At 35.9% G+C, this 26,421-nt stretch overlaps 1 protein-coding gene across 1 annotated transcript; it reads right to left on the bottom strand.

Moving 5' to 3' along the window:
- LOC110443790 (TPR repeat-containing protein DDB_G0287407-like) lies at positions 1 to 25,949 on the bottom strand. The gene is made up of 27 exons (XM_021488204.1): positions 25,538 to 25,949; positions 23,383 to 23,559; positions 22,559 to 22,696; positions 22,208 to 22,246; positions 21,776 to 21,968; positions 20,754 to 20,903; positions 19,793 to 20,028; positions 19,167 to 19,322; positions 18,477 to 18,581; positions 17,600 to 17,667; positions 16,340 to 16,424; positions 15,753 to 15,892; positions 15,204 to 15,266; positions 14,734 to 14,782; positions 13,334 to 13,485; positions 11,907 to 12,066; positions 10,766 to 10,861; positions 10,235 to 10,377; positions 9,344 to 9,452; positions 8,479 to 8,634; positions 8,012 to 8,130; positions 7,279 to 7,423; positions 6,130 to 6,244; positions 4,381 to 4,627; positions 3,228 to 3,453; positions 1,199 to 1,417; positions 1 to 339 (listed from the first exon to the last, which is right to left on the bottom strand). Exons 1-27 carry the CDS (start codon positions 25,805 to 25,807, stop codon positions 250 to 252), a joined length of 3,846 nt encoding a protein of 1,281 aa, XP_021343879.1. The 5' UTR covers positions 25,808 to 25,949; the 3' UTR covers positions 1 to 249.
- Positions 25,950 to 26,421: the final 472 nt, after the last annotated feature.

Here is a 26,421-nt window from a genome sequence, read left to right as displayed (position 1 = left end):
CTGTCTCCCTACATTGGATTTTCAACTAGTGATGTACCAGGGTACTTCCTATTTCCGTTTATCAATACACTCTAAGACCTTAAGCGACCATCTGTCTAACGCGGCCCATTATTGATCCCAAAGACTAAATGACCACATTTGATCAAATTTAGCAACCATTTTTGACGAAATCTACCAAACAATCGTTTTTGACAAGATATGAAATAGCTGCATAGATGAAACATGTTTCAATCTCTGTTTTATTCTGTTTCACTCTCCATCATTGACTGTTTCGGTGGTTTTACCCTGATCCTTCCACTCATTCTCTGCTTCATCCATCATACTCAACAGGTCATCCACCTAAGGAAAGATTAAACAAAACATAGTTATTATCAATACAGACTTATTTTACAAAAACAATAAAATATCTACAGTAAAACCTGCCTCGACACATCTTAACTAACATGTACTGTGGAACCTGTCTATACTGAACGCTGACTTATACAACATCTACAGTAAAACCTGCCTCGACACATCTTAACTAACATCTACTGTGGAACCTGTCTATACTGAATTCTGTCTTATACAACATCTACAGTAAAACCTGCCTCTACACATCTTAACTAACATGTACTGTGGAACCTGTCTATACTGAATCCTGACTTATACAACATCTACAGTAAAACCTGCCTCTACACATCTTAACTAACATGTACTGTGGAACCTGGCTATACTGAATTCTGACTTATACAACATCTACAGAAAAACCTGCCTCGACACATCTTAACTAACATCTACTGTGGAACCTGTCTATACTGAATTCTGACTTACACAACATCTACAGTAAAACCTGCCTCGACACATCTTAACTAACATGTACTGAGGAACCTGTCGATACTGAATTCTTACTTATACAACATCTACAGTAAAACCTGCCTCTACACATCTTAACTAACATGTAATGTGGAACCTGTCTATACTGAATTCTGACTAAAACAACATCTACACTAAAACCTGCCTCTACACATCTAAAATATACTGTGGAACTTGTCTATACTGAACCCTGATATTAATATCGATACTACAGTTAAACCTGTCTCTAATGAACCCTGACTTTACTATCATCTACAGTAAAACCTGTCTTTACCAACATCTAACTTAACCAACATCTCGTCTTTACAGAACTATTTTCTACTGAGGCAAAAGAGGACTACCTTACCTTCTCTAACATCTCCTGATTATCAGGAAAACGCTCCTTAGTCTTGTAAGCATATTCTCGACCTAGATCAATGTCACATGCAAAGACTGCTTGTGTAATAGTCAAAATGGCAGTTTCAGCATCATCTGGTACAAGTTCAAACAACTTCTTCACCCCTTCAAGGGCAAGGTCATGCCGACCTTCTTTTCTCCTGCAGGAAACCATGTTTCTAAGGAAACCCTGCAACATAATGAAATAAGCCTGCTTACATTATAAGCTATGACAGTGTACATGATGGATCCCTGAGATGACCTTAACCTTCATACACTGTATAACCCCCGAAATCCAAGGGTTCGGCTCTCGAAACACGTCTTCTTGGCACCACTGGAATATGTCATGACAAACTCAAAGGCTCAAAGCAAGCTATTTGATTGGTTTCAGGTATAGGATCCTAACCAATCCCTAGGTTGATACCAGTTCTTTGGAGGTTATACAGAGGAGCGACACCCAACTTCAAAGCCGGTCAGTTTTACCACTACGCTGCTGCACAATTCCTTTGATCATCATCAAAATCATTCGTCTAGTCTATAATTGTATCCTTAGCAAGGTGTTGCTTAACTCATTCACCCCTGAAGTTTCAGATTGAACTATTCCAACCTCTGAATTGGAAGAGTTCAAATGTGTCTTCATGGGTGCATGAGAGCCTTTGACATTGCTATGACATACTGAGTATTCTAAGGGTAAAGAGAAGATATCTATATTGAAACCAGGACCCTTGGATTTCAAAGATGATACTGCATATTTAAGGTTATATATAGTTGGCTGCCAAATGTAACAGGAAAGTAAAAATGCAACAGCCAGACTTCTATCGTATTGTCCTGGGACCTCTGATTTAAGAGGGATGCCTTATTGTCCTGGGATCTCTGAATTAAGAGGGACGCTCTTATTGTCCTGGGACCTCTGAATTAAGAGGGATGCTCTAAATTACTAAGCTAGCTGTGCTAACTAAATAACTGAGGTCACTGGATATGGACCTAGTTCAGCTGCGCCAAATATATGATGTGTATTTAACCTTAAAATAAAATTACCTACCATATATTATTTTCTCTTATCAATTACCAGACACAAATCGTGGTGTGGAAATTTTCGCGTTGGCAACGGTTTGAAAACCTATATATCTATAATCTGTAAAATATACATATATACATAATTTTATACTTGTGTGCGGAATATTTTTATTTACTCAATGCGAAAAACATGAGCATTTCCACACCATATACTTTTCCATTATTTAAGGATTAACTTGAATATATTTTTCATGTTATGGAGATATAACACAAAAAACTGGAGTGTACTCTAAATAAGCCATGAAGCGGTTTATGATGAGAGTACACTCCGTTTTTTTGTGTTACAGCTCCATAACATGAAAAATATATTCAAGTTAATCCTTATAATTTAATCTACTATACAGAATCCCTGTGGAAATCCACTTTTTTTGATGGACTATTTTCTCTTAGAAATTATTGCGCTGCAGTATAAGCCAATCAAAAGCGACGTTACAAACGGCGACGTCATTTCTTTACGTTATGGGCTGATAAAATAAATTTTTAAGCCAATGAAAATGCTTGTTACAGGCAAGACTAAATTATTACAGTATATATGTCCACTAAAAGCAATTTAACATTACACTGTTTCTTATAAATGGGTATGTATCAAATCTGCCTTTTCAATAAATGGAGTATTTAATCACCATTCAGGAAGAGTCAGTTGTATCCAACATTAACACAATAACGTGACATCAATTCAACAATATAAGGGACGTCACAATCAATAATTTTTACTGAAGATTTGTCAGAAATATAATTATATCATTTTCAACAATTCCCAGTGTATTTATTTCATTTGAAAGAGTAGAAAGGGTCGTTAAGAAATATAACATTCCGGTGATGGATTCAAGTGCCTATTACAAAGTTGTTTTAAACCCCCAACAACCTCAGTAACCTATAAGTACAAAGATTTATACTAATATCAACTTTGCCATATAACTTACAACACTGTTGGGGTACTTCTCTAGAGCTGCCTCAGATATAGCCAAAAGCATCACAGCATCAATGTTATCAGTGTCCAGCATCCCAATTCCGAAATCGTACACCGCTGCACCATGATTCGTGCAGTCATGTATGTTGTTCAGAAGTCTCACAAACTCATGCGCATCACCATTTGGGATCAAATAATTCACAGCTTTTTGTCGAATAAGATCAGGACTTTCAGGCCATCTGGGAATGAACCAATGAATGACATAAATACACACATTTTGCTTTTAAAAGCAATATTTCTATTTCACACAATTCTTTACATTCAATTACATAATCTCCTAAATAAAATCAATCTGAGCATTGAGATTATAAAAATTACATTTGTTGAATTAAATTGACCAATGATTGGATAATTTAAACTGCAAAATTAAAGAATCAGTTACACAAATGATCAACAATAACATATATATATACTGTGTTCTCTTGTGATACATACAATAGGGCTGCAACGATACGCATACCTCACGGTACGATACATATCATGGTATGATGCTTACGATATGATATGTATCACAATATATACCTGGTATATATATATACACGTATCTACTCAAAAGGTCAACTTCATAATGATTTAGTGCAGGATTTTACAGAGTTCTAGATATGTCATATACTTAATTATTATTCAATTATAGCCTTTGGCTGAAGTCGATGCCTGGATTTATAGACCCGAGAAAAGATATATTAACCAAGGACGCAGGCCGAGGTTAATATATCTTTTCTCGGGTTGATAAATCCAGGTATTGACCGAAGTTAAAGGCTACAATTGTTTTATTATTTTACAAAACAGTTAGGTAAGCAATTTGGAAAAAAAAACACAACGAAAAAGCTTCGGAAGTGAGACGGTGCATTGTTTGGAGACACGTCATAATTCTATTTTTAGAAACACCCAATCCTTCAAAAAAAAATCACACGCTCCAAGTCAATATCGGTTTTTATCGGTGGACACGTGATGCACTACTGGCCAATCACTTGTCGGAAATAATATGAAAAAATCATATATTTTTGTATGAGTTTTAGTACTTCTGCATAGTGAACCACCGTTGCAGTCCTAATGTACAAATGTACACAATACATCACTGAGGCTGGATTTTAAGATTAACTTACTTTTCGAGGGCGTAGTCTAGTGACATACTGGCTGGACGCACTGGACGTTTGTCTGGAGGAAACATCTGGGAGTCAAGGTGGTCTAAATGGACAATATTGACTGCGCTGAGTAGCTTGCTGTTGATGAGGGCAAGAGTGATTCGAAGGGCCTCCGAGTTACGCTCCTTGGAAATGAGGTATTTAACGACATCAGTAAGGAACCATCCCAGACAGAAGTTGACTCGCCCCTCCTTCTCCACGACGTTAACTGTAATATTAGAGGACACCATTTTTCCTTCGTCCTCATTGGTTAGATCATAATCACATGGAGGTCTGTGATTTGCGATATTAACTTGAAGATATTATTTTTAGAAACATCAGGTCAATATTCTCTATATGTCGTCAATTCAATTATAATGTCAAAATTCTCATGCGGTACTTTTCTCATAAGGATTTCCTTACATTCAGTCTTCTTTAATGGTAAAAAGACAGCAAAATTTCATATCTAATATAACAATTATGTACTTTCAGTGAATATATGGTGATATGGACAGAATAATAGAATCTTTCACCCCCTTGGGGGTGAGATAGGAGAATCTCAACCCGAGGGGGAGGATTCTTAAGTTGCCAAACACGAGGCTTTGCCGAGTGTTTGGCAACTAAAGAATCTTTCCCCGAGGGTTGAGATTCCACTATCTCACCCACAAGGGGGTGAATGATTCTTTTGCTCTTCCACTGTTCTTTCATTGTGTATCATATGCACAATGTAATGATAACGTTCCATGCTAAATTCAGGGTTAACGTGACGTTGATGGATTGTTGACGTGACATCATTGTATTGTTAAAGTGGCGTCATGCCATTGTTAGGAATAGGGGAATCCCCCCATCTCAACCCTAGGGTGAGACAAGGAAATCTCACACCGGTAAAAAAGCGAATACACCTGTCCAGGGTAAGAGAAACATTTATATTTACCTCAACTTTGTCTTTGTCCATATCTCTTTCTAGTCGTGTGAGCCAACACATGGCAATATAACTCACACACAAATACATCCTCCATACTCCAGGGGTTACGCTCACTTTCACTCTCTGCACCCCTGGACTATGTCATGGCTAAATTGAAGGCATGCCGCTAGCTATTTGATTGGTCTCAGGTGAAAATACCTGACCAATCGCTAGGCTGATACCTGTCCTTTGAAGATTACAGAGGAGAGACACCTACTTCAAAGTCAGTCAATTTTACTGTTACGCGACTGACAGATTCATTTAATGTACAATAAAAGATCAAACTAGCCTTTTCATCTCATCCACAAGGTGGTGCACACTGAGCCTTCGATTTTGCTAAGACAAATTCCAGGGGTGTAGAGAGTGAAAGTGGGGGTAGCCCAAGGAGTATCAAGCATGACACAAATATAGCAGTTATAGTGCTGTGAGTGATCAATTAATAATCAACCAATCACATTGTAGAAATGGACCAATTTATAATCAGCCAATCATATTGGAGAAATGGTCCACTTAATAATCAGCCAATCACATTGTAGAAATGGACCAATTTATAATCAGCCAATCACATTGGAGAAATGGTCCAACTAATAATCAGCCAATCACATTGTAGAAATTGACCAATTTATAATCAGCCAATCATACTGAAGGAATTGACCAAGCTATTATCAGCCAATCAGATAGGAGGAATGGACCAAGTTATAATCAGCTAATCACAATGAAAGAATGGACCAAGTTACAGACCAGGCATTGAAACTGAGGCAACATACAGAAAGGAAAGAAATCCTCCAGAGTCTCTTCTTGTTTTCCCAACTGCCACTTTGTGAGAAGGAAATTTTCCTGTATCATCAGATATTGCACATTGTTTGGCATTGCATTCAGTGCCTGTTTGAAAAGACAAAACATATAGTGGTAGAATCAAGTAATGTGATCAATTATGATCCTGAAGAAGTGAATTTTAATTGTGTTACAATAACAATGTACAGTCAAACTTTTATGTTTTGAACTTTGCATGACTATCTGGAAAAATTTTGAAACATCAGGACTTCGACTCGCAGATATTAAACATTGAAATCCTGTAAATAAGACAGAATGTGATTCTTTAAATATGTGACGAAACACAGACTAATACATTTAATTTTAAATATAAATATTTGCATTTCTTACCTAATTCAACATTTCTTTGTCAAGTTAATTTCCGAATAATGTACTGTTAAAATCACCACGGGACATTTTAATGTTCTAGTAAATGTGAATATTTCAATTTTGTTTATTAGTTGTAATTTTCAATGTTTTCATAACCAATATGGGCCTTGCCAATAATTTGGTTATACTTCAAAATAGTAGTGTAACAAGGTATATAAGGAAAAAAATTCCGGGCTATGCCGAAAGTTCAACACATGGAGAAGTTTGAATCTTCAAAGTTTGATTTTTGGAAGATTGACTGTACATCATATCACGTCATAACTGTATCACACAAGGTAACACTACTGGTAAAAACACAATATCTAACAGAGTTCAAATGAATGCCATTTGAAAACAAATTATAGTTATTTCAAACGATAATTTTTAACAAAATGTGAAAGTTTATCATTGTTACCATGACGTCAATTACCTCATTTGTTTCAAATCCTGTTTTCAACGTAATACATCCTTGGGGGAAAAAAAGTAACTTCTATTTAGAGCTCAAGCTTTCTAGTAGAAATTACCAAGTCTATAATTTCTAAAAGCTATTCATAGACTTACCTTATGTTCAACTTATAGTTTGATTTTTTGACACTTTGGAACAAAGTGACGACAAGACATGCAATACACACTATTCAAAATGTTAGATTTGTTAAATTATTTTCTTAATACAGGGCAGAGTATAACGTAGTATCATAACAATATTTTTTACAAATAAGAAATAAGCGACTTACCTTATAAACATCAAGACCTTCTTGAAAATATTTCAGCGATTTCTCACGGTTCCCACGTATTCCCTCAAGAGTGCCTAGATTCATCAACGATATTGGAATATCGATGTGGTGATGACCAAACGCTTGTCTCTTGATCTGTAAGGATCTGTAAAGTATCAAGACAGACATGTATCTGATGTAGTGTAAGTACAGGTGTGAGATTACAGGTGTGTCATTACAGGTGTGTCATTACAGGTATGTCATTACAAGTGTACAGGTGTGTCAGTACAGGTATGTCAGTACAGGTATGTCATTACAGGTGTGTCATTACAGGTATGTCATTACAAGTGTACAGGTGTCAGTACAGGTGTGTCATTACACATGACCATGTGTCAGTACAGGTGTGTCATTACATGTGTACAGGTGTCAGTACAGGTGTGTCATTACACATGTACATGTGTCAGTACAGGTATGTCATTACAAGTGTTTCATTACAGGTGTGTCACTACAAGTATGTCAATACAGTGCATACATGATGTAGTGTCAATACAGGTGTGTCATTACAATTTACATGTGTGCCATTATAGGTGTGTCATTTCAGGTGCATCATTACAGGTGTATACATGATGCAATGTCAGTACAGGTGTGTCATTACAGTTGTGTTAGTACAGGTGTATACATGATGTAGTCTCGGTACAGATGTGTTGATCATTTCAGATGTATCAGTACAGGTGTGTAAATAAGATGTATTTACCTGAAGTAATACTTTTCTGCAGTATCCAGTTCACCCTTTCTTCTGTAGATAAGGCCAATGTTGGTAAAGAGGTTTCCTATCTTTGGTGGCAGGTGACCAAAACTGATATCTTCCTCCAACTGTACGTATTAAAACAAACAATGATTTGATCCTGTACTGTTTCTCAAGATACTTCTACTGCCTTTGGTAGACAGGAGAATTCTTATTTCGAAGAGCAGTTTAAAAGTTTAGTCAAGCCGATTATAACAAATATGTATCAGTCAAAATTTCTTCAATTTTTGTTCTCACTATTAAAGTAAAGTTACTTTTCCACCATGTTCCTTCAAAAGCACAAAGAAAACGTACAATTAGCCAGAGTTTTAACTTCATTTATTGGATTATTCAAGTGCTTGATAAATTCAACTTTTTAAACAATTCATTGATTGGAACATCAGGGTTTTTTCCTGTGCCTTTTACATGAATTTAACCTTCAATGCTTTCAGGGCGTATTCCAATGCTTCGTCTAGAAGTTTTAAATTCATTTTGATGGTGGCCATATTGGTGTAGGAGGCAGCTAGATCACTTTTGTCAACATTGTCTGCCTCTGCCTCTAGTTCCATTGACTTCTCCACGTATTCCAGAGCCTGTAATAGTGACAAAAACGTCAGAAAATTACGTTACAACGTCTTGGTATTCTGCAGAGAAATTACAGAGATTTCGGCTCCCTGTTTCCACAATTTTTTCAAATAGGTGCTTTATTTCTTTCTTTTTTTTTAGTAATTATTTTATATATGGTTGACTGTGCTGGTGAACTAATGGTCCAAGTGCTTGGCTGTAGTCTTGTAGCTAGTTACGTGAAAAACTAGTTTTAATAAGCATAAATTACATTGTATCAGTTGTAGCCAAAAGTTGTTAATTTGTAACGTTATGAAGAGATTTACAGGCACTTTTACCTTTTTGATGTACTTTACAAATGTTTGGGATGCTAAAAGACATGGATTTTTCATTCTCTTGACATGAATTCATATACCCCTGAAATTTCATAATGAACTATTCCAACCTTTCAATTGGAGGAGTTCAAATGTGTCTTCCGGGGTGGATGAGTTAAGTACCACTGATGAGACCTAAATAGACAAAATGGCCACATGGTCCAATATTTACATTTTTTTTGGTTTCGGTTCCTGTATCTTAAAGCCAATTTTCAAATTCATGCTTCATTTTGTTGTATTTCTGGTAATTATATAAAAACAGAGATTACACCACATGACAACTAACAGATGTATACATTTTGTTAATGGCTTATTAAGATGAAAAACTGACAGGGTAAAATAAGTGATAGTAAAAGTGACCTACTTTTTCATCATCTTGTAAATGTAGGTACAATACATGTAATCCGTGGTACGATTTTCCAAGGGCCCTCCTGTCCTCCTCCCCAACACTGTCACCAGCTTCCTCAACAATCCTACAAATTAAAATACAGTAGCTGTTTTCTGGAGCAGTACGTCTCATTAAAGTAAATCTGGTACTGATTTATAAAAACAAGGTTAGCAAAGGCTCACATAGTTATATCCCCCTTTCCCCACCCTGCGTTGCACATGACCTCAATCTGATTAAAATCATATGTTACATGGTTTCGTTAACTTCGTACTACGCCTGAGCGGAGCCATGTAACAGATGATTTTCATTAGATTGACATGACCTTTGACCCTTTAACCTTGACCGTTTACCACTATATAATGAGGTGTAGAACTCAATGCTAGGGTTACAATATATTATGGTGTGAATATAAACTAAATTTGTTGAGAGGTACATGAGATATCTAGTACAAAACCCTTTTACTTCAAAAGTGATCAAGTGTGATCTTTTACGTGACAGTGGACTCTTTAAATCTAATTTATTACCTCTAAGTTCTTAATCAAGTGTAGAACTTAATATTAACATTCTATGGTGCAAGTATGAAGTAAATGGGTTTAGGGATTCGTGGGATATCTTGTACAGAAGGTTTTTTTTACTAAGGTCCTGGATGCACAAACAGACGCGACACAGACAAAGGGAGAACTTTAAATCCCTCACTAATATCATTTAACAACTCATTAGGTTACACCTTTCAAGGTCACACCTTTCAAGGTCACACGAAAGGTTTTAAAATTTCCAAGGTCGCCATGGGAGGATGAACATTGAGGTCACAAACTATTCAAGCAATAGTTTGTGACCTCATAGACATATATACTTCTCGACACCGACCTTTTGCGAAACTTGTAGACATCCATGTGAAGTTTCTCGCCAGCAGTAAACTGGCTATGATCCACATACAAACAGGCTAAAGAATATTTCACATACATCATAACCTTGATGTCTTTTAGTTTTCCAGTTGATAAATTTTCTTCCTGAAAATGTTCAACACTTGATTAACAGTGATGTAAATGATTTTTTTTTTTTAATTTTAAAACATTTGATATTTTATTTATATGACAAGTTGAAATACTGGTAAATTATTTCCTTTATACAAAAAAAAATGCTCTACAAACATACCAACTTATATGGCCTAACATGTAAATGTATTAGTGAAGTACAGATGATTGTTGAGTCATGCTAACTTGATAAGTTAATAAGTGGATTTTCCCATTAAAAGCCTCTTAAAACTGTTTGTCTTATGATACAATCAGAAGACAGCCTAAGACTGCTTCATTTGATATATTGTATTCTTTATAACAATAGGACCTTAATTAGCTGGTGGATGATCTTTAATGACAATTTTTTTCTCCTTCCACTTACACATATTTTGATGTGATGTTCCATAATCATCACTGCTGCATGGAAATCTCCAACTTGCTCAAATATTTCTTGCAGTATCAACACTGTGTCTAGGATCTGAAATAACATTAAACAAGTGTTAACAAGGCATCACTGAGCAGTACTTTGGCTTATTCTGTGAGATGAGTGTTAACAAGGCATCGCTGAGCAGTACTATGGCTTATTCTGTGAGCTGAGTGTTAACAAGGCATCGCTGAGCAGTACTATGGTTTATTCTGTGAGCGGAGTGTTTACAAGGCATCACTGAGCAGTACTATGGCTTATTCTGTGAGCTGATTGTTAACAAGGCATCACTGAGCAGTACTATGGCTTATTCTGTGAGCTGAGTGTTAACAAGGAATCACTGAGCAGTACAATGGCTTATTCTGTGAGCTGAGTGTTAACAAGGCATCAATGAGCAGTACTATGGCTTATTCTGTGAGCTGAGTGTTAACAAGGCATCGCTGAGCAGTACTTTGGCTTATTCTGTGAGCTGAGTGTTAACAAGGCATCTCTGAGCAGTACAATGGCTTATTCTGTGAGCTGAGTGTTAACAAGGCATCACTGAGCAGTACTTTGGCTTACTCTGTGAGCTGAGTGTTAACAAGGCATCACTGGGCAGTACTATGGCCTATTCTGTGAGCTGAGTGTTAACAAGGCATCACTGGGCAGTAGTATGGCCTATTTTGTGATCTGAGTGTTATCACTGATCAATAGTATGGCATATTCTGTGAGATGAGTGTTAACAAGGCATTGCTAAGCAGTATGATGGCTTATTCTGTTATCTGAGTGTTATCACTGAGCAGTACTATGGTTTATTCTGTAAGCTGAGTGTTAACAAGACATCACTGAGCAGTATGATGACTTATTCTGTGAGATGAGTTTTATCACTGAGCAGTACTTTGGCTTATTCTGTGAGCTGACTGTTAACAAGGCATCACTGGGCAGTACAATGGCTTAGTCTGTGAGCTGAGTGATAGTATTCCGAAAAAAGAGGTATTTTATAGTGTTCAAGTGCCAATGCTGAGGTAATAGCCCTGATCCTCCTGTCCTCTTCTCATAATCCCTAATGTTCTTGCGAGTTTTACCCAAATTTAGTCCTGAAGATTCGATCAATTCTTACCCTGACTCCTGCAGAGTCGTTTTCTAGGGTGTCATCCTCTTCCATTTCCAGGTAAATGTTGACCACTGTCTGATTTAGAGCGTTAATGTATCGTCTGGCCACCTCCGTCCACTGTAGACCAGTCGTCTTCCATAGGTCCACCAGGTATAGGTTACCATCCCTGTATAATACAATGAAATATCACACTGTTACAGATCACATATGTTGCCAAACCATCAACCAATCAGATTTCAGTAAGCTTATTGAATATGTATGAGTTTTACCCAGGTAGAACTGAAAGGCCAAAGGCATAATAATACCCCATCCCACTCAACAACTGAAGTTATTTAAATGTCTTGGCCAATCAGATCAGAGGCTATACTTGAATATCTGAATTTAACATCAGCCTATTGTTCTTTTAAAGTATGTCCCCTATATATCACTCCCACAAAGTAAGCTTCATAGAACCATTACCCAGGTAAGTTACAAATTTCTATTGTCTCAGCCAATCAGAGGCCATGGTGGCCATCTTGAATTCCAAAAACCAAAAGTTGGCCATTTGAGGGAAAGTATATCCCCTTATGTATCACTCCCAGAAAATCTCATTGAAATTTGTTACATAATTTGTTTTGATTTGTCTGGTCATGGCTTGAAAAAAAAAAGTACATAAATTGTGCAACATTTGGCCACAACAACTCTTCAAAAATTGCTGTAACCAAAATATAACCTTCAGGTGTTCAACTGAGTGAGTATATGATGTATCATTCATGCATATAAAGTTTTATAGAAATTAGCTGGTTAGTTTAGGCGAATAATTATTACTGGAATCAGTTTATCCATAGAGAAAGGACACACTGATTCCAGTATACCCCAACCCCTTAATTTTGCAGTTGGGGTAGAATAACCTTTGCTAAATATGCGGTTCCCAACAAAATAACATTAAACCCTCTCACCCTAGGCCTATGTAACTTTAGTAGACTCTACAATGCATTGATATGGATGAGTCCATTATGGTCTACAGCGGTGAAAGGGTTAAATTGGATTACTAATGTTAAATCTAATCAGGTAGACTGCAATATTTACAGTAACATATAACCTCAGTTTTCTATATAAAGAAACATCTTCTGACCATATTTTACTGAAATTTGAAAGTAATAATTTAGCAACATTATTGATTGGAAACAAAGCGTTGAACAGACACACAGATGTACAACGCCATAAAATAATGCAACACATCTTTGACATATGCAAAAAAATAGACCAAAATCACTCTTTCTCAAAATGCTAACTTTAATGCATCTTTTGTACTTCCATTTTTTTCTTTTTTTAACCTTTTTTCTGTCCACTTATCACACAAAACTACATTGAAACAGAACATTTGTTGATATAAATTCCCTAATATGAATCTCAGGAGATAAAATGTCAATTATCTTGCTACAAACACGTACGCATCCAATAGGGTGAGGACGAGTTGTAAGTCCAGTAGGGCCGTAGCTAGCCCCTCCAGGTCTCCCAAACTCTTAAGTAGGTAGGGCAGTTCATACGCTACCCGTGACGCAGTGTAGCTCTTCTTCGCCTTTCCAGAGAAGTGCCCTAAACTCTGCAAAATTGTATGAATCAAAAGTTGGTAGAATATCTGATGATGTAGATGGGTTTTAATAATTTTCCTGACATATCATTATATAGGGAAATGCAGGCAGAAGACATGCTTTAGAACTCAGGTAAGTATACTTACATATGTAGTGTAACTATTTCCCTGAACCAATCATCTGCTTATTGGCTGATTACATGAATTGTCAGACTGGTAACTTTATTGCATAGGAACAGAACCAAAAAGTGCCTAATTTTCCCAATTTGATGAAGAAATCATAAATATATCCAACTTTTAAAAAAATATGAATATAAATTATTTTCCTTATTCTTGCAGGCATAGGCAGTTGTGAAATTTAGGTAGGGAAAAAAAGCACCACTGCAAAATCACATCTCTAAAATACAGGGGGTCTTACACTGATTGCTTTAATCTCTGGAAATAAAACCCCATATCAATCATATCAAGGTGTGATTTGCTTGTACTGTACGTACTGTATGTCATTATATGTTTGAAATAGATACAAAGATAACTTAAAGGTAAGATATTACACATACATGTATCGAAGCTGCACAAGTGTATGGAAACTATGTACATCTCAGCACACCTATAAACCTTACCATTCCCAACAGCCAGGTTGATGTTAAAGGACCCACACAACTAAATCATTTACAAGATGTTATTACTAAGCTTTTGAGCTAATAGCGTTAATATTTGAGGTTCAACACTAGTGACAACTGTCTAGATTCATAGATACATACCTGACAAACGCTTCAAAAGGCATTTTTTGGTGAGTTTAGAGGCATATAAGATCACTACAGGCGTCTGCTTTTGACAACCAGGAGCTTACAAGCCAAACCAGTGAAATGGGACGGGAACACCCCCTTACATTTGATCCCATATCAATCCACCATTCACATTTTAAAATCTACTAAAGCTATACATTTTTCTAAAGTTCAATATCTGTAGATTTTCTTTAATGTGAAATATGACAACAATTACCTATTTAAATTACTCAGAGGCACTGTATTAAACCGGAACAAATTTTAGGTAGGGATTACAATCGTATGAAACACTTACTGATTGGCTGATTTAGCTGTGTGAGTCCTTATACAATTAAGTACTATGGACATGTCATTGTCAAACAGCATGATGCAAACTTGTTACTTAACTGAGTTTACACAAGTTTCTGTAGTATAGACAGCTCACCAGACAAAGGGCAAATATTGTGAAAAGATGATAGGAGCAACATATGCTTACTTTTCGGTTTTGTTCAAAGTACCCGATGATCTTCTTCAAGTAGTATGACCTTAAACAAATTTACAAAAACAAATTATTAAAGGATTATTCAAAATTTATGCTTGCACGGTGGTGGAATATATACAGAAAGTGAGAAGCGCTAGGAAAAAAATGATAACAGAGGGCAACTGAAGCCCGAATTAATTATTTGTGATTTGAAAACTTGCTTCATCCCCGGGGCCAATTCTTTACACCAACTAGCTGTCTTTTTCCTTTCTATACATACAGTAGTGAACAGTAATTATTGATCATCTTGCAATCATGCCGATAAAACATCAATGATATTGTACCCACTGGTATGTGATATGGCTCCCAGGATATAGGATTATTCAACACCTAGTAAATGCATACCCAGATACTTTAAATGTCCCGACTCAATGATTTAGCAGTTCTCACGAACAACTCTAGTCATTGAGTATAATCTTGCTTACTTAGTCTCTGGTTTTTGTAGATATCTGTTGTATATTGCGGTCCGGAGATCATTGAGGCCAATACTACGACAGAAACAGTACACACTCTGAGAGAAGATGTCGAATATAGGGACAAACATTTGACTAACTGTATACAATGTAAGCGACACAGACAAATTCTACAGGTTTGCCAATGCCAGTATAAGACACATATTCAAAACATTTTCCATGTATATCGTCAAGAGAACTTATCTGAAATTACTGTTGTGTGAGTTCAGTCAACATTGTTAAATGTATAAATCTGGAGAAAATGTTTCAATACTTAATGATTTTTTTTAAAACACAACAGCTAGCTTTTGAGGTATCATTTTATTTTACACAAACATTTTATTTATTTATAGATTAGCGATGAATGTCAAATTAAGTGTATACTACCAACTGGACAAAATCGCTTCCTCCTTTTTATAAATTTCATCAGGTGCAATTTCACCAATATTGGATGATGAATCAAAATGCATAAAAAAATGTATTGGTGATCAGAAAAATAGTTTTGACTGATAATTTACTCACTACAAATGTCCCGCCTGATCGATGATATAGTTTTCAATGGCATAGTACAGGGATAACCAGACAGGCCGGGTGATCCCGTAAATCCCAGTTACCTCCCTTTCCGCCAGGCCCTGTCTACTGAGGTAGAGGGAGCACATCACCTGTGGGACAGACCCTCTTATGGTACATCATCTTTGTTACTATATTCTATTATTGTAAACTTTTATTTGATCTATTCAAGTAGGTGCCTGAACATGAAATGGGGGGGTAGCAATTGAATCCTTTCATAAGCTTGTGGATACCTTTGTAATGGCCATTAGTTACTCACCATAAGAGTTTACCCCTTAACAATTATGTACATTTATATTTGTTTGCGGGACAATATATCTTTCCCTATCTTTCTTTTACTTTCTTCCGGATTACCTTATGGTATTACCCTTTTCATTGTTTTTGGAGTTGTTTTTTTTTAAAGTGAGCCATACTTTTTTGCCTTTCATTTCAAAATTATAGCCCCACAGAAATAACCAGCACCATGTTGATGGTTATGACTCCCGCCTGGATTTTGTGTTTGTGTACCAACTAATATCAATTATAAATCACTGTGATACCTGTTCCACCAGGTTCCCTTCGTGTTCCGGTACATTGTAATCTTCCTCCAGCCTCTGTAGCATATTTCCAAACAAATCTTGGACACTGTAAACAATGACAATTGACATATAGGGCACCTGTCTATAAGGACCACCTGTATATAAGGACCACCTGTCTATCAGGACCACCTGTCTATAAGGACCACAGCTGTTTGATCAGATGCACACCTGAAACGACTGTACCATTATATATAATGGACTAGTGAAAATGAATCAATTATAATTTCATTAATAGGAAGCACTATATGAAAATTATAAAATAGTCCCTAGTTATGAGATGTCATCCATTGTTTTCTTACTCTTAAATAACATACATATGCTGAAATTTAATTCTATTTTCCTGGTGCTTAATGAAATGTACATGTGTGCCTTCCATTAAGTGACACATCCGAAAGTAAATTGCCACAGTCATTTTTAGAATTCCACACTTACCTGATCTGTATGAAACTTTAATTAGAGATACCACACACATCATTCACATGCAACAAACACATATCATATATCATAACATCTTTTAAATGCAACACCCTAGGTTTTGAAAGCTTTTCTAACACCAAACTAATTTTTGATATTCCACACCTACCATATACATAACAAACCAATCTCCAACATCTTCCTTATTCAAAACAATGTATCCACTTTATACATGCCAAGCTCACTTTGAACATGCCACACCCTTCTTGCACATGCCACACCCACTTTGAATATGCCACACCCACCTTATACGTGCCACACCCACTTTGAATATGCCACACCCACCTTATACGTGCCACACCCACTTTGAATATGCCACACCCACCTTATACATACCACACTCACTTTGAACATGCAACACCCACCTTATACGTACCACACCCACTTTGAATATGCCACACCTACCTTATACATACCACACCCACCTTATATATGCCACACCCATGTTGAATATGCAATATCAATCTAATTCATGCACCCCAATTAATACTTGACACACCAGCTTCTTTATGACACAACTGCTTACTAAAGGTCAATATCTACCTTGAATAGGCCTCACCCACCTTATACCTGCAACACCAACTTTGTACAGGTAACTCTCATCTTATATCACAACCGATATTTTGTTTGCCTACACCATCACCTTCCATACTACAACCACATTCACACAACACAGTATTTCTTGTACACACTACAACCAACCTTTTACATTCCACATCACACACTACAACGTATAGGAACACCCACCTTTGACATGAGACAAGGGAATCTATCTTCTGGTCCAAAAGTCGAAAGTAACCGAACGATACCAGCTCCTGTAGAACATCAAAGTGTATGACATGACTACCGGTAATGACAATTTATGAAGAATATCTTTATTGTATGCAAACACTATTTAATATCTCTGCAAAAAATTGTTCCAAGTGAATTATTTTTAAAAGTCACTAACTCTTACTTTCCTTGATACTTTGAAATAATGTAGAGCACTTATTTACTGTATAGCATTTACGTTTACTGCATAGTAATTACATTATGTACTTTATAACACTCATATTTACTGTACAGCACTTATAAATTACTGTATATTATTTATATTTACTGTATTGTATTTGTATTTACTATATAGCACTTATATTTACTGTGCAGCATTTATATTTACTGTATAGCATTTATATTTACTGTACAGCATTCATATCTACTGTACAGCATTTATATTTACTGTATGGTATGTATATTTACTGTATAGCAAATTACATTTAATGTACAGCATTTAAATTTACTGTACAGCAATAATATTTACTGCATTTATATTTACTGTACAGCATTCATATCTACTGTACAGCATTTATATTTACTGTATGGTATGTATATTTACTGTATAGCAAATTACATTTACTGTACAGCATTTAAATTTACTGTACAGCAATAATATTTACTGCATTTATATTTACTGTATAGCTTACTGTACAGCACTTATATTTACTGTACAGCACTTACATTGCATAGCACTTATGTTTCACCCTTTTTTCCATTAAATCCTATATAAATAAATATACAGGCTGTGAATTTCTTGCCCTTCTGATATAGATAATTAGTAAGTTAGCTATGACGACACTATACGTACGTTGAGAACAATTTTCATGAACAGAGCATTCTCCGTCTGCCTAGCTTGTACAATTTTGTCTACCTGGGTTGCAGACAGTTCCTTTCCAGCCATGCGTAGTGTTTTCTGTAGCAAAGTAATCAACTCATTATGTAAAGCACAGTTCCATGAAATAGAGGCAAACAAATATATTTCTTTAAGAATCAACAGCAAATCTAGGACTTTTAGGTCTTCAGGAACTCCCATGAGCCTGCCAATTTTCCATAAACCCCATGTTTTTTTCATCATTTGGAAGGCCCTCCTTTGGCACATTTTGAGACATGAAACACTTCCCATATCAGTTTTATCCGAAGTCACCTGGAGTGAATTTGTCTCTATGAACTTTTTCCATGCCCAATTTACAAAGAATTCATTATCATGCAATGATGAACGTAGTATCATAGAACTAAGAATTCCTTACCAATGGTGAGTTAAATCCTCACATAGAATACAGTAAAACCTTGTTATACTGCCACCATCTGTCCAGAGAAATGTTGGCATTATAAAGGGGTTTGACAATAAATTGAGGGAAATGTATAAAGGAATTTGTAAGAAAACGAGAAAAAGGGACATTGAAATATGTTAACAAGGTGGCAAATGAAACAAGGGGCATTATATCAAGGTTTTACTGTAACTACAAATACAAGTCAGCTTCAGTATAAGTGAACCTACCACACAGATCTGCCGCTGGATTTCAGGAGCAAGGGGAGGTAAGTCTATCACACGGAAACTGCGTTCCTTCAGTTCAGCAATGTTGTCTTCATCCGACAGTCTGGTGGACACTACTAACACAGCTTGCTTTAGGAATGTTGGTAACCAATACACAGGCTGAAATAAGGATTAGTTGGGAATTCAGCAGGTGTTTAGCTGCATATATTTCAATGAAATAAACAAATATAAGACAATTTTTTTCACTGTTAATAAAGAAAAAAATGTGTCAGTTACAAATATTTTTACTTAACAGTCTTCTTTGTAAAAACATATCACTTGGACATTTAAATCCTTGTTCACTTCCGGGTTTGGACAGCTGAAAAGGTCAGAAAAACATGTTTTCTATTTATGTCACATTCTGATTAATTAATATCATTTTTTTCCTCTGACTAATGATAAGCGATATTAAGCGAAATCTACTTTACTATCCTTAAAGGAAACAAGATGTTTGAGTTGGGGCATCTGCACATTTGATCTGTTGTCCAATATTCTGTGGTTATTGACCAATGAAAAGCTTTGTTACATTATGTCAATATTGCATATTCATAAAGGTAGAAAATCAGACAACTGCAGCAACAGTTAAGTACCTTTTCAGCCTTAGTGGTTTTCTTCACGTTTCCCAGGCCATCAATGACCACCACTGGTTGTTTACCAAGTGATATCAGCCTCTCCAGGACCACACACAACTTCCTCATCAGCTCTCGTATATCAATATTCTCTTTTTTCTGTGATTCAACATGGCCACTGCTCACATCATTTTGTTTTAACTCTTCACATTTCAGTTCCAACTCCTCTGTGACTCTTTTCAGGATACTTTGAATACCTACAGACAAAAGTCTCTATGAGGAAAGTTGTTTGTTTGTGTGGTTTCACATCTTCATTACAACTGAAATACTCAATTATCTAGCCGACAAAAGAAGGTTTTGATATACACAAGGTGTTTTATACAGATAAAGGTGACCACTATATACAGATGTGTCATTATACAGGGCATATTTATAAAGATAATGTTGTTATGTACAGGTGACCATTATATACAGGTGGTGGCCATGGTAATACACCGGTTACAGTTATATAGATATTGTTGTTATATACAGGTGTTACGATTATATACAGTTAGATAGATATTGTTGTTATGTACAGATTATCATTATATACAGGTGCAGTAATACACAGGTTACAGTTATATAGATATTGTTGTTATATACAGGTGTTACCATTATATACAGGTGGTGGTAATACACAGGTTACAGTTATGTATATAATGTTGTTATGCAGATGAGACCATTATATACAGGTGGTGGTAATACACAGGTTACAGTTATATAGATATTGTTGTTATGCAGATGAGACCATTATATACAGGTGGTAGTAATACACATGTTAAAGTTATATAGATATTGTTGTTATGTACAGGTGACAATTATATACAAGTGGTGGTAATACACAGGTTACAATTATATAGATATTGTTGTTATATACAGGTGACCATTATATACAGGTGGTGGTTATACACAGGTTACAGTTATAAACATGTTGATGACTTACTGGCGCTGTCCCTGGAACATCCCACAAAGTGGTGTACCACACAGCAGTGTCTGTAGGTGGGGTTCTGTGTCAGACTGTGTAACCAGTTACAGATCAGGGCAGACTTACCACAGCCAGCAGGTCCAGTGATCAGGTAGGATACAGGGGGCTCTGACACAAACACATACATGTGTATCACAATTACACATACATTATAAAATATCAAATGCAAACAAATATGACAATACAATAAGGAATATAATCCTCCGACAGGATTTACAGAGTCACTAATTCCAGTAACGGTTTGATAACCTGAGTCACATTTTCCTCCATCAAAATTCAAGTATCCTGATTCTCATTGATGATATGAATCAATATTTCAAAGATATCCCGAGTCATCATTCACATAGATTTCTTTAGTCATTAACTCCAGTGGTCTGCCCAAAGATAAGTCCTCACCCCAAGTGACTACCTGTGTCATTTTTAACTGGGATTACCTGTGTCATTATTAACTGGGATTACCTGTGTCATCATTAATCAGGATTATCTGTGTCATCATTAACTGGGATTACCTGTGTCATCATTAACCAGGATTATCTGTGTCATTAACCAGCATTACCTGTGTCATCATTATCCAGGGTTACCTGTGTCATCATTAACCAAGATTGCCTGTGATGATTAACCAAGATTACCTCTGTCGTGATTACCCAGGATTACCTGTGTCATCATTATCCAGGGTTACCTGTGTCATCATTAACCAAGATTACCTCTGTCGTGATTACCCAGGATTACATGCACCGTCATTACCTATGATCACCTCAGTCGTCATTACCTATGATTTTCTGAGTCATTACCTGAGTAAGATAACCTGAATAATCATTATCAGGAAATACCTGTGCCATTATAACCTGGGACTAACTGAGTCATCATTAACCAGGATTATCTGTGTCATTATTACCTGGGACTACCCGAGTCATCATTAACCAGGATTATCTGTGTCATTATTACCTGGGACTACCCGAGTCATCATTACCAGAAATTACCTGCATCAATATTCTTTGTGAGCTGTGTGATATATTGGTCGCCACCTTCATACAGCTTGACCTTGTTGGCCAGAAAGGCACCATGGAGGGACCTTGCCAGTGTACTACGATCCTCCTGTACTACATGGACACTGCTTATCATCAGGTGCTTGGTCAAGTGCTTGTGTATTGCATTAAATATAAGCTCTGCACCCTTGAAAACAAAATACAATTTCTAAGGGTCCAAATTTTCCTTACCATTTTAATCAAGATATATATCAAAATCGCAGTCAGAAAAGTGTTAAGTTCACATCTTGTTAACTCAATACTCATGAAGACACATTTGAACTTTTCCAATTCAAAGGTTAGAATAGTTCATTATGAAGTTTCAGGGGTGAATGAGTTAAGCTGGGTCATAACTGAAAAATAGATGAGATATTACTGAATGCTTACCTCTTTGGGATTCTTGTAACACAAATTGACACCCAAGGACTTAAAAACAAAGGCATACACATATATCAATTAAAACTCAAATGTTTATACATTTAAAATTGAAATAAAGTAATTCAAGATAGTATAATGGGTTTTTTTATATATAAACTTTACTTACATTTTACAACAATTATCGAACAAGTTATTTCAGCTTATATTAATCACTCTTGTTGGCTAGATCCTAGCACATGTTTTTTTTTAAAATTTCAGCACTAATTGTTTGGCTTACACTAGAGGAAATGATATTGGGTACTGATACAAAACATTGAACAATGAAAACATGTGTAAATTTCTGATTATCTAATTTATTACCAAACTTTCTGTGTCCATACACCTTCGTTTGAGATCATCCATTAATTCTGCTGCATGATCACTCTCGGGTGAATACTTAAACACCATCTTCTTGTCATCTTTCGTCTTTGCCTCCTCACAGATTTTAGAATCATAATCCTAGGTACAAAATGTAATCATATATATTCATAGTTGTGTTCCAACCTACTATACAAACACTACGAAAGGAAATGTATTTCATCAGACCATGAACACAATTGGATCAATGTCATTTTGAAGCTTCTCCTCCTGTCTCATATAATGTGAGGCCATCATTGGGTTCAAACATTTAGGTGATGTAAGCTGTTCCAAAAATATTGTTTGAACTGATGAAACAGACATTTCAATACCAAATATAGAAGAGAAACATGCAGTTTTGCAGAGTCACTCATACATGTAACTATAAACTTAAAATTTGAAAAATATTTAATGAAAAGCATCTTTTCCAAAGTATTTACAAAATATCAGGTAAACATGCATGGTCCTAATGCTTTCACCTGCAATATACATACCTCCGCTTACATTTACATGTCAGGACTAAAAATTAACATGTGTTTATATCAACTCATTCACCTCTGAAGACAAATTTGAACTCTTCCAATTCAAAGGTTGGAATAGTTCATAATGAAAGTTCAGGACTGAACTAGTTTATGTTTCTTAAAATATGATTGTCTGCTTTCATGAAATAACCGTTAATTCAGGATTTGTTTAGATATTTATTTCATCAAACATAATAAACATTCTAATATTGGAAAATATGTAGTGTGCATGCATATAATCAAATCTACTAGTCTACAAGTCCGAACCTTGTCCCTAAAACAGAGGAATGCTGGGAGAGCTCCTGGATTATTGAGATGGCCATGTAGAAACTCTAACTCTGTGACACTCCTGTCACGAAATGTGGACACCCATGGATAGGAGCCGGCAGCATTGTCAAAGTTTTTCTGGAGGGAAGTGTCGTCAGCTCCATGCCACCCATACCTCTGTTTGTATAGAAAAACACTATTCAGCACCTGTGTTTCAAATATGTATGTCCCTCGCTATTGAGAAGAAGAAAAAGGAAAAATCAACAAAAACTATTTTTTTGTTATGCCCTTTAAACCTTGAACAATCAGGGTAAAGTATACTGGAATCTCTATTGACTCAAATTATAATCTTCAATCACCAGATAGCTCAGCACCTGTCTAGTGTTTAGATGGCCTGGATTCAAATCCCAAGCCCAATTAGATATTCAGTCCATGTACATATTACAGGATAACAAATCTATAGCTAGCTGTACTCTGCCATTTACTGGAGTTGAATATATAAGATAATGCTATTTTTGCTGCTATTTTGGTACATTCATTGATACATTTTTCATTATACATATTTTGTTCATTATTGATACATTTAAGCAATTTTTATAAAAGTTTAACATAAAAGAATGAGAAAATGATAAATTTATATACAGTTATCTGAGAAAGTGTTTTAAATGAAGATTTCATATTGCTAAAGGAAGTTAAATACATAAAGTAGAAGAAAAAAAATGAAAATGTTTAGAACTAAAGTGTAAACTAATGATTATTTACATTGAAATTTATATATGCCCAAAAATTGAGCAGGTGAGTTATGTCCCTTTATACTTTTAATTCCCCTTTCAAACCAACTTTTTCAGATATTTCTAACCAATGGTGAACCAGATCTAGTTACCTGTTACTTGATAGACTCGAGGAATTTCCCTTTAGCTGCAGTGTACTTAGTAATCTGTATTCTGAATTCAACGTCTAGTAGACGACATAAAAAAGTGACCGCAGTTAAATTAATGGTTTTATTATATTCTTTTTTAATAAAGATCTACCTCTACCAGAAATGAACAAACTAAGCTATAGATGATAACATTGGTCTATGTGGTGCTGAAAAATCCAGCGATCTTGTTAACTACAGTACCCTTTTGAGACAGCAGTCAAGTCAGTCAAGTCATCCAATATATAACTATGTTTAATATAAAAATGTAATGCATATATAAGTTCTAGGCATGATAAATCCTAATCATGTTTTCGTTCTCTACAAATATGAAAATGTTTGTATGTATATTGATGATAATTGCCAATCCCTGTGACACGACCATACAATCAGACTATGTCAATGGCTAAAAATTCCTTAAAACCGAGGTCAGGGACCCCAAAAACAGTTTAGCCCATGTACAATTGTAAATATATATGTATCTAACCTGAAATCCTCCAACATTACAATATTCTATATGGGAAGTTGTTTCAGTATTTGTTCACAAAATGTGATACTGTTTATATTATATACATTATGTACATGTCTATTAACGTTACATGTACATACGTACTTACTTATGTACACCATTATAATTCTTGCCTTTGAACATTGCGTTCTTACCAATAATCATTATGTACTTGCCTATAATCATTATGTACTAGCCCGAGTTTACACTGGCCCTGACACCCGACTTAGACATTTTGACAGATAGATGTCCCACACCAGACATCTATCTGTCAAAATGTCTAGTCTTGGGTCAGGGCCAGAGGAAACTCGGTCTAATTATGTACTTGCCTATTTATAAACATTACATACTTGCCTATTATAAAACATAATGCACTTAAGGTATTTCATACAGGCTCATTTTTGGCAATTTTGCGCCACTAAAATTCTGCATTCAAAAGTTACTTTTCAGACAAAATCAAGAATATTTTCGACAAATAATTTCTGCAAAGGTCATTATTGACATTGTTCTTGACATGGTTATACCAACCAACTTCCATATTTTTGAGGAAAAGTATATGAGCCCATCACATATACACTGACATGGGCCTGTATGAAATACCTTAACTAAAGACAGTATTGCACTTACCTAGAGACTTTATGCACTTGCCTATACAAATTATTGCCTATAAACATTACTTATTTGTCTATAAACATAACGTACTTGCCTATAAACAGTATATATGTACTTGCCTGCCCGAAGAAGCCGATGAACATGTCGGACCTGTCCAGCTCCTTGAGACATATATTGATGACCTGGGCAGTTGCCGAAGACTCGGATGTGATGCCCCACCTCATATCAATAGCTACGAACTGGACTCCTCGCGAGTTACATATATGGTTGATGTGAGGGAAGTACCGTCGCGTCAGTTCTTCTCTCTCTTCCTCCATCCCACCAAACGGAGACGAGAAGAAGATCCGCAAGGTGCTCGGGTCTTTGAGCTTTTTCAGATAATTTGTCATGGTTAATTTGTACCGGTACACGTCCAACAATATATGCACTACGCTGTTCCCGTCTGAACTCTCATAATTTGGTCTACTTTAAGTTGCATGTTTAAAGAAAACCTTACCAACTGACCATACCTCTGTCAACACAGGACGTAAACAAAATATTCTCGCGTCTATTGAGTAGCGTTAGTGGCGAGTCGAATATTTCTGTTAGAGTTATACCCCTTTATTCGAAGTATTGTTTTCATGCATAAATAAGCGGGGCCCCCTAACTGATCCTGGATCCGCTCCTCGAATGTAATTAGTAAATCTACGGTTTTCATTTTTTTTAACCATTAGATGTTTTTGTGCTTGCAGAATAGATATTAAAGATAGGAGAAAGTCCGGTGACCAGTTATTGGTGTTGTGGTCTTCTCAATTGAGATCAGAACATCATCGGTCCCAATGCTGCAGATCATTGTGTAATTTCTCGTTAGGACTTCGACCTTTGTTCAGAAGCTTAAGGTGCAGTTGCATAAAATACTGCAGCTGCATTTTTTATGCTGAGGTGTTTCGGATTTGGACGATGAGTGACGTAGAGCTGGTGGTTAAGTTGATCCTTTGGTGGATTAAACTTATGACAATTCTGT

This window comes from Mizuhopecten yessoensis, unplaced genomic scaffold (assembly GCF_002113885.1).
Source record: "Mizuhopecten yessoensis strain PY_sf001 unplaced genomic scaffold, ASM211388v2 scaffold716359, whole genome shotgun sequence".
In the NCBI taxonomy this organism is placed as follows: domain Eukaryota; kingdom Metazoa; phylum Mollusca; class Bivalvia; order Pectinida; family Pectinidae; genus Mizuhopecten; species Mizuhopecten yessoensis.
This window is presented reverse-complemented; position numbering and strand designations above follow the sequence as displayed.

Coding starts and splice junctions, on each gene's coding strand:
- LOC110443790 (XM_021488204.1), bottom strand. CDS start 25,807: ATGACAAATTATCTGAAAAAGCTCAAAGACCCGAGCACCTTGCGGATC. Junction 7,424..8,011: donor GCAGAAAAGTATTACTTCAG/GTAAATACATCT, acceptor GATACTTTACAG/ATCCTTACAGATCAAGAGAC. Junction 4,628..6,129: donor GGAGGATTTCTTTCCTTTCT/GTATGTTGCCTC, acceptor CTAATATTACAG/TTAACGTCGTGGAGAAGGAG.